Source organism: Caloenas nicobarica, chromosome 14, assembly GCF_036013445.1.
Source record: "Caloenas nicobarica isolate bCalNic1 chromosome 14, bCalNic1.hap1, whole genome shotgun sequence".
NCBI lineage: Eukaryota > Metazoa > Chordata > Aves > Columbiformes > Columbidae > Caloenas > Caloenas nicobarica.
Genome location: NC_088258.1, coordinates 7,842,851 through 7,855,902, shown reverse-complemented (window position 1 = coordinate 7,855,902; position 13,052 = coordinate 7,842,851). Strand labels below are relative to the sequence as shown.

General features: G+C 39.5%; 1 protein-coding gene across 1 annotated transcript in view; it reads left to right on the top strand.

Annotated features, from left to right (window-relative positions):
- Positions 1-13,052, top strand: part of OTOA (otoancorin) — a 36,050-nt gene that overhangs the window by 5,955 nt on the left and 17,043 nt on the right. Inside the window, exons 9-19 of the mRNA XM_065644973.1 lie at positions 2,030-2,136; positions 2,585-2,724; positions 5,193-5,316; positions 5,732-5,947; positions 6,461-6,628; positions 6,947-7,087; positions 7,688-7,743; positions 8,123-8,240; positions 8,724-8,797; positions 10,214-10,349; positions 11,724-11,914. Coding sequence (XP_065501045.1) covers positions 2,030-2,136; positions 2,585-2,724; positions 5,193-5,316; positions 5,732-5,947; positions 6,461-6,628; positions 6,947-7,087; positions 7,688-7,743; positions 8,123-8,240; positions 8,724-8,797; positions 10,214-10,349; positions 11,724-11,914 — 1,471 coding nt within the window. The remainder of the gene's footprint in view (positions 1-2,029; positions 2,137-2,584; positions 2,725-5,192; positions 5,317-5,731; positions 5,948-6,460; positions 6,629-6,946; positions 7,088-7,687; positions 7,744-8,122; positions 8,241-8,723; positions 8,798-10,213; positions 10,350-11,723; positions 11,915-13,052) is intronic.

Sequence of the window (13,052 nt, the reverse complement as noted above, 5' to 3'; positions counted from 1 at the left end):
TCATGACGCTGCTAGGAGGTGGTTTTACTGGCAGCGCGTTACTGGGGAAGAACACACGCAGAACTTGCCTGGTTATACTCAGCAGACCTGGGAAAATCCCACAGCATCAGACATGTTGGGTTTTGTCTGAAACGTTAGTGAACCCTCAGTTTGTAAAAGATCACCCAGCTCAGGAGGGGCTGAGAATTACTGTGCCTCTCTTGTGTCCCGATTGCTGTTTCCAATGCAAAGCAGCGCAGACACGGTGAATCCACTCTTGAAGGTATAAAATGCCGATTACCAGCTAGTTTTGGTCATATGAGCTGCAGAACCCATCAGCCCTGAGCAGGCACAGCTGGACTGCTACCAACATCCAAGCTGACAAGTCTAAAGCTCACTCAAGTATATTTGCACACCACAGGTCACAGCACATAGTGTGGGACAACATAAGCGTCCTGCAATAATCTGATTTATTCACTTTGACTTCATTTGTGGGTAGCAGTGAGAGCACCTGGAAAGGGATCAGCCCTTTGCAGAAGCAGCATCTTCCTCCCGGAAGCTCAGCAGAAAAGAAACTTGAAAGAAGCCTCATATTTGTGGTGCTTACGGGGCCACCTCCCAAGCATTTCTGCTGGTTTTGGTGCCAGAGAGCTCATTGCCATGTCTCTGTTGTGCCCCTGGAAATGCAGAGGGCTTTTCCATCATCCTGGGTCTCCCTGCGGTGTCAGGCAGCCCCTGCAGCTGGATCACTGCATGAGCAGATGACCACATGTGGCTTCTATTTTCTAAGAGTCCAACCTTTCAATAAATTTATTTGCCAATTCTTGCACGTTTCATATTAAAAACACTGAGGAATTCAGAGGTGAAGCATGCTGGTAGCCCTTGCGAAAACAGGAGGCTGTCATTTTTGAATTTTGTACCGTATTTTAAAAATTAAAAAAAACTTTAAAAGCCACCAACAAAAAAAACCACAACACATTTTGGGGGATCACAGTTACCATGGTTGGTAACTGCAAGTCTGTTCTGCTAAAGGCCACAATCAATATCCTTAAATTGTGATTGTTTTTGTTTAACTCTTCTATCGTCTCTTTCAACTTCCTTGATATTCCTGGCAATGGGAGGTATAATATCACCTTGAAAAAACGGAGCCTTGACAGGTCTGCTGGGAGCATCGTCTCGTCTCAGCTAAGGAGCTTAGATCTCTGTTTTCAAAGAAATCACTTTCTAAATGGGGTTCTGCAGCTTCTGATATTTGTAGGCTGGGTTTTTTTCAAATACCCAAAACTGCAAAATGCCCTGATGCTTTTATTTTAACAGAGTTGTGAGTATCAGCACTGCTAAGGAATATGTTAAGAAGTATCACATGTTGAGCCATCCAAATTATGACACTTTGGAGAAAATGCTGTCTTTGTGGCTCAAAGTACCCTCCTAGTCCAGAAATATTTGTTTCTCAGGGATATTTGAATCTTGATTTCATTTTCAATTCCTGTGAGAATGTTACTAAATGAATGACATTTTTTAACTGTTATGCTATATTTTCTATTTTTTGCCAACCTGTTTCCACATAGGTATATGAATGCTTTTTCATTTTCTCCATTATTGCATATTGCTGAAATAAGTGGTATCATCAATAATAATATATAAGATATAGAAAGTGTTACATAGTGTCATGCCTTCCTGGTGTTCTTAAATAATATATTTGATTAGGAAAATTGAATTTAACAAATGTTGCTCCATATTAATACTGTTGGTTTAATTTTGCCTGTCCTGTACTTTATCCATTTTCTATTTCAACGACATAAAACATTAATCATTTTTATATGAGAAAATTTGAGGCATTTGAAACACTATTTCATTTTCATTAAAAAAACATATGGGCTCATAAAAATGTGGTTCCAAATGGAGGGAACCTAACTCTCTCTGCTAAGGATTTTTCTGAATTGCAGATTTTTTAGAAAATGATTTACCAATAACAATATACCGGGTACAATGTATTTGAAAAATGATGACTTTCTTAACATTGTAGTGAGTATTTATTTGTACAAAACAGAGTTCAATGAATCAACTTCTTGGGTCAGTGCAGAAAACTTATGGATTTTGGGAAGATACATAGTTCATCTCCCATTAGAAGAAATTCTGAAAATCAATCTCAGTGAAGTAAGTAACAAAACGGTTGGATATATCATTGTCAAGTGATGTCAGCTACAAACAATACGAACACGAATGCAAACTTAAACATGAAAAAGAACTCTATATTTTAATTACTTAAATATAAAGTGAGTCCAAATCCATTGCCAACCAAATTTTCTTCTGGTTTTGGAATTTGGAAGTGCCTGTCATTAATGTGTAATTATTTATCTGTATCGGACTTCTGTGACTTGTACTGAAAGACAGGGACCAATGATAGAAGACCGTCAAATTATGTGACAGTTTGACAGAGAATTGCTCACTGAGCTTTGTCTTCAAAAATACTGTATTTATTCCAATCTGTCTTCTTCCTTTCTCTATAACATTAATGGAGTCAATTAATTTAGAGTGTCAAACATATTTTATTGGATGTAATTGTTTCATAATCCTGATGCATGATTTTCTTTGTACTGGTCAGATAAGACTATTCATTAGCTATGACAACGCAACAAAGCAGTTGGATGCAGTGTACGATATCACACCAGAGCTTGCACAAGCTTTCCTGGAAAGAATAAACTCATCAGGATTTGATATGAGAAACACTTCAACTATCTACAGGCAAGACCGCTTTTCTTTTTCTTTCATGGCTGTGTGTGGAGAGAAGGAATAAGTAAGAAAAGAGAGGAGCAATAAGCAGCCAATGAAGTTGTTGATGTGGTAAGCTTTTTCCTTCCAGCAGAAAAATCTAGGCTGAAATCCAACCCTAGTTAGCAACAGTGAAGAATTCCTACTTTATGAATTTTTGGAGGTGTGCCTAATTAGCTAATGCTTTGTCTCCCGCTCCACAGTGAGGAGTTGTCTGTAGTATTAGGAGGAGGAGTACAGCAGTATCCGAGGGACCCAATCGAAGCTCCATCACATTGTGCAGTACAGCAACAAAATAAATTGGGATAGCAAGATGTGAGTTGCCTTGACTGTTTGAATCACAAAAGATGGAGATGTTTTGCGGAAATCATGCTACAGTTAGGATTGAAGGAGGAAATCTTAGCTCATGCCAGCCAAGACTGCGAGTGGTTTTTAACTGGCAGGGCTGTCACCAAAGAGGTCACAAAGAGAAGAAGTGTAAAGCCCATCCTGCTGTCCTCTGTGTCCTGCAGGGTAGAGGTGAGCCACGCTTAAACACATGGGGCTGTTTGTGTGCAAGCAGGAAACTGCGTCTTTGGAGATGTCAAATGAGCACTGAACTTACTTTTAAGATAATAAAAAACCAAAATAAGCTGTTCTTATTCATAAACAAGCAGTGAGTATGAGCTACCTGCAAAGTGCTGTACTCCACGCTTATATTTACACTGTCATGTAAATGGATGTATTTAGTCCCAAGATGCCACTGTCTGAAGTTATTTGTAGTCTCCTTGGGGGATACCTTGGAGTTTAAACTAATGGAGAATATGCTTTATGGCTTCAGAGCTCCCGTCATTATTGCAGTGTAACTCACTGACTTCCATAAGTATTGCTGATTGTCAGAGATGTAAGTGAGAGAATTATGCCCACACTATAAATTTCCATGTCAGAAATCTTAAAAATGATTTTACCACTCATGAGAGGTGCCACATTCTCACAGATGAGAGAAATGTCATGCTCCATAATCCTTAATATATTCCATTTTTACAGCACACTTATTTTATATTACTCATTTTAAACTTACTGATGATTTAAATGCACTTTTACTTCTAAGAAGTAGTATTATTCATTGCTGCTAATCCCAAAGGAGATGAAGAGCTCTTGGTGGCTATGCAGTAATGCATCAGAAGGTAATTATTTGTTATAAAAATGCAGTTATATATGTTTCTTTGATTTGTATGTTAGTTTGATGATGTCCCATGAACTCAAATGGGCTGCTGAAGCAGTATTTTGTTATATTGCTAAGCAGGTTGTTGCTGAGGGACTAAAGGAACTAAAAGCTAAGCCTTTCTGCACTGCAGAATTTTACTGGGTTTGTGATAGTGCTGCAGCATTGTCTGCTGTGGATTTAGTTCACATCTGGACATTATTGCCTGGACTCTACCTATGCCTGCATCGCTGAATTGCTGAAAACCAGACTTCAGTGGGAAAGCTGGGCTTTGTAGGTTCTTGTCCTGTGTAGATTATGAAAGCAAAGGCTAGTTGTTTACAGTGACAGGAGACTGATTCAGGCTTCCTACAAATGAATTCATCACTATCACTATGAAGTTTAAAGTGCAGAGAGAGTGATGCACAATTCAAGCCTCCTTCGCAGGGCTGTGGGTAATGGCAGTAAATAAGCACAAGGCGTCTGCCTGCAGCAGGTGGTCACCCTTGGTGATGTGAGTGCTCCTCTCCTCCAGCTACGGTTGCGGTTGTGCTGTACAGAGGTTAATGGAAATGCTGACTTCAATATTTCAGCGCGGGTACTGTGGAGGAAAAGAAGCTCCACAGCTGGTTCACAACATTGTCTTGCAAACTGCTGTGCTGGCACAACTGAGACTGAACCTTTGCGTGTTGTCTCCTGGCCAGTGTTGAACGGGTCTCCATCTGTCAGTCAGGTGTATGTTTGATGTGAAATACAGCAGGCTTTGTTTAAACCTGAAATGATAAAGATGCTATGTATTGCTCTAGCTGCTGCCCTGACACATGGATGAGTGTGTGAAATCCAACCAGGATTTAGAGTTCAAAACATCCAATCAATCCAGATAAGAACTCAGCAAGCCACTTCTAGAGACCTATTTAGCCCTCCATCCTTTTCAAAGCAGAGATTATACTGCAAATTCTGCCAAGGGAAGTGGAGTCGTTAGCTTGGGAAATACAGCCATGACAAGTGGAATCAGGAAAATTAAATTTTCAACAGCACAAGCAATCTGGGTAGAGTTCAGCTGAATACAGAGAATGGTGCGTATGTCTCACCCCCCAATTTCAGGCCACATGGAGTTTTAAAGATTGCAGTTTAAGGCACTTATGACAGAAATTACTCCAGTTTTGAGCACAAGCAGGGTAAAACATACAGTATTTCAGTTTCCTGAGAGTGGCACCTTTGATGTCAGAAGTTAGCTAATGTATTTTCTTCTGTGTAGGCTTGGTTTATTGGTTTGCTTTTACGATGACATGGAACAGATGGATGCTGCTGTCGCCCGGGCTTTACTTCATCAGATGATTAAATGCAATCAGTTGAGAGGTTTCCAGGCTGAGGTTCAGAAGGTGGGTACAGTGCTCAATCTTCTTGCCTAACCTAATCCTGAAAACAGCAGAGGAGGGACTTTCTTCTTGAATTTGGAGAGAGAAGAGTAAAAAATGACTGGGATGTAAGAAATAAGAGGAAATAGATCTTGATCATAGAATACAAAGAATAAAAGCCCTTTTTGGTTGGTTGGTTGGTTGATTGGTTGTTTTATTTGTTTGTTTTTTACAGTGCTCATTCTTTTCTCATTCTGTTTCCTCCTGTTGCATATTCCTTTGACAACCGTGGTTCTAATTTTGATTTTTTTATGAAGTATGTGGTCACTAAATGGTTGCCAATGCCAAGTCCAGAAACTTCAGTTAAAGTTTTGTGTGATAATGAAAATTAGTTGTTGGCAGAGTTTTATTTCCCATCTGCTTTTTTTATTTGCTTTAGCTCAAATCTCAACTCCTGAACATTGCCATGCAAAACCAGACATTGAATGATGTCCTTGGATCTCTGTCAGATGCCGTGGTTGGGCTAACTTCAACTCAGCTGGAATCTTTGTCACCTGAAGCGGTGCATAACGCTATTGCAACGTTAAACCAAGTCTCTGGGTGGGCAAAAAGCCAAGTCATGATTTTATCCAGTAAATACCTCTCATATGAAAAGGTACCTCTGATAACAGCTTTCCTACCTTCTATTTTTTAAAGTGAAATGGCTTTTTCTCATTGTTAACCATGAATTTTGAGAAGTTTAGTACAAGACTTCTTTTATTACGGTTAGTGGTCTGAAAATTTTGTTTAAATCAAATAAAAGCATCCAAGACTGAACCTCCCAAAGTAATTATCTACTAATAGAGACACTTATTTTGTCCGTATCACTGCCCTAAGCAGAATTTGTATGATCAGAGATCCCAGACTATATATTCAAATATTCTGTAATGGGAGGAATCAGGGTTCTCTCCGAAGTTTCGAAAAAAGGAGCTGCTGACAAAATGGTTGCATTTGTTCCCTGGACAGTCTTGTCTGAATTGAAAGAAATCTGAGGAAAGTGCATCCTCAGACGAGAAATGTATTAAGTATTCAACAATAATAGTTTTGCTTTATTTATTATCTTTTGCTTTTAAACGTATCTGATGTTCACAAGCCAGAAAACATCCTGTTTGTGCTGTTATCTCTGCAGGTTTTGTCATTTTATAATGTTAGTCAAATGGGCGCGTTGGTAACTGGTATTAGCACCCAGTCGTTCTACAGTATGAACCCAAAGGAGCTTTCTCAGATTATTCGAGGCACAACATCCCAGTACTTACCTGACTTATCGCCTGCACAACAACAAGGGATCCTCAGGAAGGTGATTATAAACTTGAGTGTGTAGCACATTCTCTCTGCACAAGGGCACATTAACCAGAAATGCTGAACGCGATTTAAAGTGTTGTCAGAGATTTGTGTTTTAGCTCAATGGTTAATATTTCCAGTGTTTTTTCTGAACACCAAGTATTAATATACTCCAGAGGTTGTCCCTTGCTTAGTCGTGTGGCATTTTTAATACTGACATGTTTTTCCTTTATCCTCTTAAGAGAAATATTACATAGAATAGAAAGAAGAGCAAATCCTGTAAATTTAAGCATCAGTCTTGAAATGCCATGTATTTACCTGTTTCTCTTTTTAGATAGCTGCATCTGGAGATTTTTCTTCATCAGTCAAAGATACACAAGGAGCTTGCTTTAAAGAAATATCTCTTTCTGATTTGTGGAAGCAGACTGGATATAATTCTTCAATGATGAAAGAAAAAGAACTAAGAAGAAGCCAGGTAAAACTGATTATGCAATTCCCGTTCCACTGCACTTTAGTATGATGGAACAATAGGGAAAGTGTTGTAATACATATGTGTTTAAGGAACATATGGAAAAGAAAGGAATTGCCCCAAATATATCTTGACATAAACAACTAGAGGTCATTTAGAGCGTAGGCACCATTATGAGACAACGTTGCAGAAAGGGAAGCATTAATATGCTGAGTTTAAAAGTCTTCAAGATTCTGCCACATAAATTTTTTTTCTTTCCAGTACTGTAGATTCGACATTTGCATGTACAATCAGTCCTTTGGCTCTGTCCAGAGAGATTCAAGGTTGGACTAGATGATCTCCAGAAGTCCCTTCAAACCTAAATTATTCTGTGATCGTGTGCCATGAACATGTTTAACATCATCCCATAGTGACAGTCAGTGGTGTCTGTCTTGGGAAGAAGAAATTCGGTACTGGATGCCAAACCTTTTGGTTGGCCAAACTGGAGCATAGAAATGCCTTCAGAGTACATAAGAGAGTCAAGCACATGAAAACCTTGCAGTAGTTATTGCATCTTGCACCCGAATTACCTAAGCTTAACATTATATATGGTGGGTTTCATTTCAGGCTTTGTATCTGTATGAGTTACTGTCTAAGAAAAACTATCCTGTTGAGCTTCTAAGGTATGAATAATGGTGTCTCTTGAAATGGGGTTTAAGTCTGGTTTTGTGATGAGAGTGACTCTGAGGTAGGCATAAACACTCTGTGGTTATTTTGTACTTATGTTTATTCATTCCTTGGTACCACAGGATAATTCACCTCCCTCATTAAAAAGGGTCTCCAAATCCAAAATCAGGATCAAAGCATTGCAGAGGTTTTGGTATTTTAAAGCTCAGTCAATATTTTTCAATTTGATTATGTTTTTGCTTTCAATAGTCTTTCAGTTACAAGAATCGGAAAAGAGAGGGGGTCAAGAAACTGTATCTTAGGACACAGTTGTGGGAAGGAAGGACTAGATCCTGCTTAAATATTCGAAAGATTGAACTTTGCTTTTCCTATCAGTGCAGGACAGCTTGTGAAAGGAGTAACTTGTCAACTCATTGAAAGTATGGGCACAGACATTTTTTTGAACAATTTTAAATTCTTTGAAAACAACCTGCATGTGCTTTCTCCATATCAGGTAAAACAAACAAACAAAAAAGACTTCATGTATATAAACATAGTTTGGTTAATTTTGGTTAATTTTATTCTCATTTTTTTTCAAAATCTTATATGTGTAAACTTCTCTGTTAACACATTTCATTTAAATCTTTTATGTGTGAATTTGTATGTTATCATACTTCATTTTGGTAATTTCATTTGTCTCTTACAAATTCTCAGAAATTTCTACAGTCCTCCTAACTTGCTAATTCATGAGTAACCTGTTTGGAAATATACTTAAGTTTCAAAAGCATACAAATGCTCTCATACACCCAAATATAGGATGTTTGATGTCTACAAAAAGAAAACTCTAAACTACTTTTACAAAGCCAAAGAAAAATACTCGCTGAAGATGATATGCAGAGTTTTATATGTAATAATTTATAAGCTGTAACAAACCATATTTTAATTATTCCTCAAAATTTCTGAATGCATAAGATTTTAATTTTTTTCCTGCTTTTAGGTTAATTGTTTGGCTTGGAAGTTTTGGAAAGTCTCCAATGCATCTATTCCTCCCTTCCTCTTATCAGTGCTTCCGTAAGTTACATCTTGCTACATCTTAAGTTACTGCTTTGTAGCAGTACATTCAGAGTAGCCTTTCTGATCACTTTTTTAATAACCTCTTCAGTCCTAAGAAAACTGATGGTTCAAACAAGTGGTAATTTATAAAAAGTGGTCGCTGACTGTAGGCAAAATCCATGTCAAGAGCTCTGTGCACAGACTGAATTGCAGGGCAGTGGTGTGTTCCTGCTTATACTGTTGCTGATGTCTGCTAAAACAAAGAGGCTAATTCATTGAGCTTTCTTGAATATAATTGTTTAGAATCACAAAACTAACTTAAATGCAGTTTATGCTGGATTTTTTGCTTTCCTTCCCCGCTCACTCCCCTTCCCCCTAGATTGTGAGACTTGGTTTCCTTATTTGTTTGGGGGTTTTTTTGAGGGTAGAAATGTAGGACAAAGCCATTGGATACCACCCAAGCATATTGCTCTGTAAGGTTAAAAACATTTTAGTGTATTTAAAGATATTTTGGTAAGTTAGCAAAAATTCGCAGTGTGTAAATAGCCAAGGAATATTCAGTGACAGCTTTTTCTCCTCAGGAGAAAAAATTGTACCTTGGCAGGAACTCCTGAATTGTAAAACTTGTTAATTCCCCTTTTTCTTTATTTCTTTATTCCCACACATTTAAAGGAGTAGAAGGAAATGAGAACTATTATTTCCCTGGAATTTTTTAATTGAAAAAAGGTAAGGGAAAAAAAAAGGATTATGTTTGAAAAAGCATTACTGTATTTAAAAACAATAAAATAATAACAGACTTTAATACAAGGCTTTCTTCAAACAGCATCACCAAGCTATTTGGCCAACAACTGCATATTGTGTGTTGAGGACCATCAGAAGTCGCTGGTGCTCCTCCCTGCAAGCCCTGTAAGGCTGGGTGTGCACAGCGTTGGGATGTGGCTTTATTTGCAAAGGCTGCCAGGCACTCTGGGTGGAGAAGAGCATCATTTTGTTTAATTTGGCAGGCTTTCTTGGACTTTGATAAGAAGGAAGCCTACTCTAAAATTACTTTTTGTCATTAACCCACCTACCACATCTTCATTCATCAGAGAATTATTCCTGATAAAAGGGAGAAAGTGGAAAAGTTTCTGAAGTGTAGACAGTCTTGTTTCATATGGTGTTAAAAAGCATCTCAGAGAACTTTCATCCACTTGCAGCGAGTTATAACCCTTAGCCATTTTTTGAAGTGAGGTTCAAGTACTGATGAACTGGAAGAAAAGATGTAGGTTCAAGTAAGGTGTGGGTTAATTGCAACTTTTCTGGCCTGGCAGGTTTATAATTTTTCAAGTCCAAGCTTGTCTCTAAATTTTTCTGTCATCACAGACTTTATAGGTGTGGTTATGGGTGTATGAAGGCCAGGTTTAAATTCTGAGAGCATTTGAATTCTTTCTGCAGGGTTGAGTACCTGGAGTATGTTTCAGGCCCTTCGTGTGTCCCTTTCGTTGAAAGCCTGGGGAAGACTGACATGGACCTTTTGAATCCAAGCCTTCACAAAAAGAACGCTGTCCTGCAAAAAGTGCAGGAGTGCTTGGTAGGTACGGCTAGGAGAGGTGAGCAGTGGAGGGGGAGCTGTAAAAAAAGTAATCTGTAATTAGCCACTGACAATTCCAAACTAAGTGAGAGTGGTTGATCAGTTTTCTTTCCCTTTATTGTCATGTGGTGCATCATAAAGTTATCTTGCCTACTATGCTCTCCGGTCCCCATGCACACGCTCGTGGTCTCTTCCATACAGACAGCAAGCTGAGACACAGGCTCTCGTGCTGTGCATTTGTGCAGTGAACCCACAGCTGATGGGCTCTGGGAGCCCAGAAGGCAACAGCACAGTTTCTGATTTCTTCATCATCACAAGAGCAGCTTAGGCTGTCACCTGGCTCAGAGAAGCTCTCGGTGCCAAGGCCCCAAGCCAGCTGCTCTAGCTGACCTGCTTTGAGCAGGGGGAAGACTGGATGACCTCCAGAGGTCCCTTCCAAACTCAGCCATTCTGGGGTTCTGTTTGTGCATATTACTGTACTTCATTTCACACAGTAATGTCAGTCACCATCTACATTAGTTCTTGACTTACCCATCTGTATTCTTATGGGGTTTTTTGTGTATTTTCTATTTTATTGTTACTTGCCTAAGGAAACCTTTTTATAGCTTCCTTAACGATTTTCCTTGACTGCGTGCATGTGACAAAGTGTTCTGAAGAAGTCATAGAAGTGTCATTGCTGACCACAGTGAACTGTCCAGGACAGCCTGGAGCTGACCCGTTTGCACTTAGAGCTGTTCTCCCTTGCTCTGAGCATTGCTGGTCCTGTAGAGCCACACATGGCACTGGAAGCTCCATGGGAGAAGTGGTGGTACCAGGATTTTGTGACTTCTGCTCTCTGGGAACTGCAGCAGTCATCAGCTTTTAGGGGAAAATAGTTCTTAGTTCTAGCTGTGAATATTCATGTCTTTATACATACTAACCAGCCCTATAATTCCTAGTGTTTTGGCAGCTGCTGAGAAGCCCACCAGAGGGTTGTGACAGCAAGAGCTTGTGGCCCTTTTGCCATGAGGGGCCATGTGAGGGCCCTTCTGCCAGGCAGAACTGCACCACCTCTGTGGGTGTTGGGTGGTCACCTGGATATGGAGATTGTGGCAGGAGATTTAGTTTAAATTATTTTTATGTGTGCTTCATTATGGAATAAAGAATACATTGAAAGCTCTGACAAGTGCTTATTAAATATCACCCAGTGCGTTGGTAGGAGCAAAAAGTATAAAGCAGTCTCAGCAGAAATTGTAGATTAAGTTGCCAGTGCAAACTGTCGTGTCTTTGTTCCCTGCAGGGTCACAGAGCTTAAATGTGTTGTGATGCAGTTGAGTGATACAGGGCAAGAGCCAAGGTTAGCTCTGCCAACAAGGTAAATGCTTCTTGTTTCAGAACGGCTCCGTTGCTGATGAATATGATGTTGACCTACTTGGAAATCTAATCTGCCTCTTACCTCCAGCCTTTCTACATGGCAGCATGTCCCTGAAGGCAATGGCAACAGCCCTTCATCAATTCAAACTCTGCCGACAGCTCAGCCATGAGCAGAAGACTGAAATTAAATATAAAGTCCTCGAGTTATATGGGTAAGGTATTAGATATACCACCTTGCTTATGCTGATGGTTAAGCCATGCAAATACCAACCGCTCTCTGTGCCCAGGTAGAGCTGCAATGAAAACAACACAAAGCAACTTCTGTCACTGGCCAAGCTTGGGGTCTCCATCCACTAGAATGACATTTCTGTTCTTGTGTGTAACCTGATAACTGTGGAACAAAATACAACCCCAGGGACACCCTGCATGACTTAAGTCCTGGAGAAAAAGGAGAGAAAATGTAATGTTTGGGGAGGGGCAGGCAAACAGACTCTCTGGCATGGCAAGAGAAAGGGCGTTACAGGCAAAGAGTGGCACAAGAATGCAAAGAATGGGAAAATGGAAGTGAGATAGTGTGCTGGTGTGAGAAGAGAAAAAAAGAAGTCTGCAAGCACCTGTGGCAGTGGGAGAGAGCTAGAGGAGAAGCAGAGGGATGTAAGGTTCAACCAGCTGAAGCAACAAAGTGGACAGCGTGTTAGATGTCATTAATGACTCAGATCAGGAGGCTGATTTGAATAACACTGCTGTATCGGTCATGCAAAAAACCAAAGCTGTCTGCTATCTGGCAAGAATATGCTGTTCCTCTCTTGCATTGTCTCTTAGACGTATCTTATACTTGAAAAGACAGACTGAACACATGGTTTCCAGCTATCCCTTCAGCCCCAAAGTCTGTCATTCCATCCACCTAATCATTTTAGTTGCTCATTCAGCTTCCTCCTAGTCTGCGTTTTTCTGGTAATGGAACAGCCATATTTTCCACCAGATCCCATCCCTCCGTTAATTTTGATACAAATCCATTTTATCGAGCGTGACACGCTGTGCTGAATAATATTTTATTTTACTTTATTTTATTTAGAAAATACTTGTCAAACATCCTCATAGTGGAGCAACAAACCAAATACAGTTTTCTGTGAGCACATGCACTAGTAACAGGTTTGTTACTACCATCTTCTTCAGGCTCTTTCAGGCTGAAAATTATTTATCCAAGTGCTTTCTTAAGTCAACTGCCAACTAGGTTGGCTAACGTTTGTCAGATTTATATCAAACTGCGTAGTGCTAAGCTATGTATATTTTGAAACACCCAGTACCTCTCAATAAAAATACAGAGCTAATATGGTACAAATTTAAATG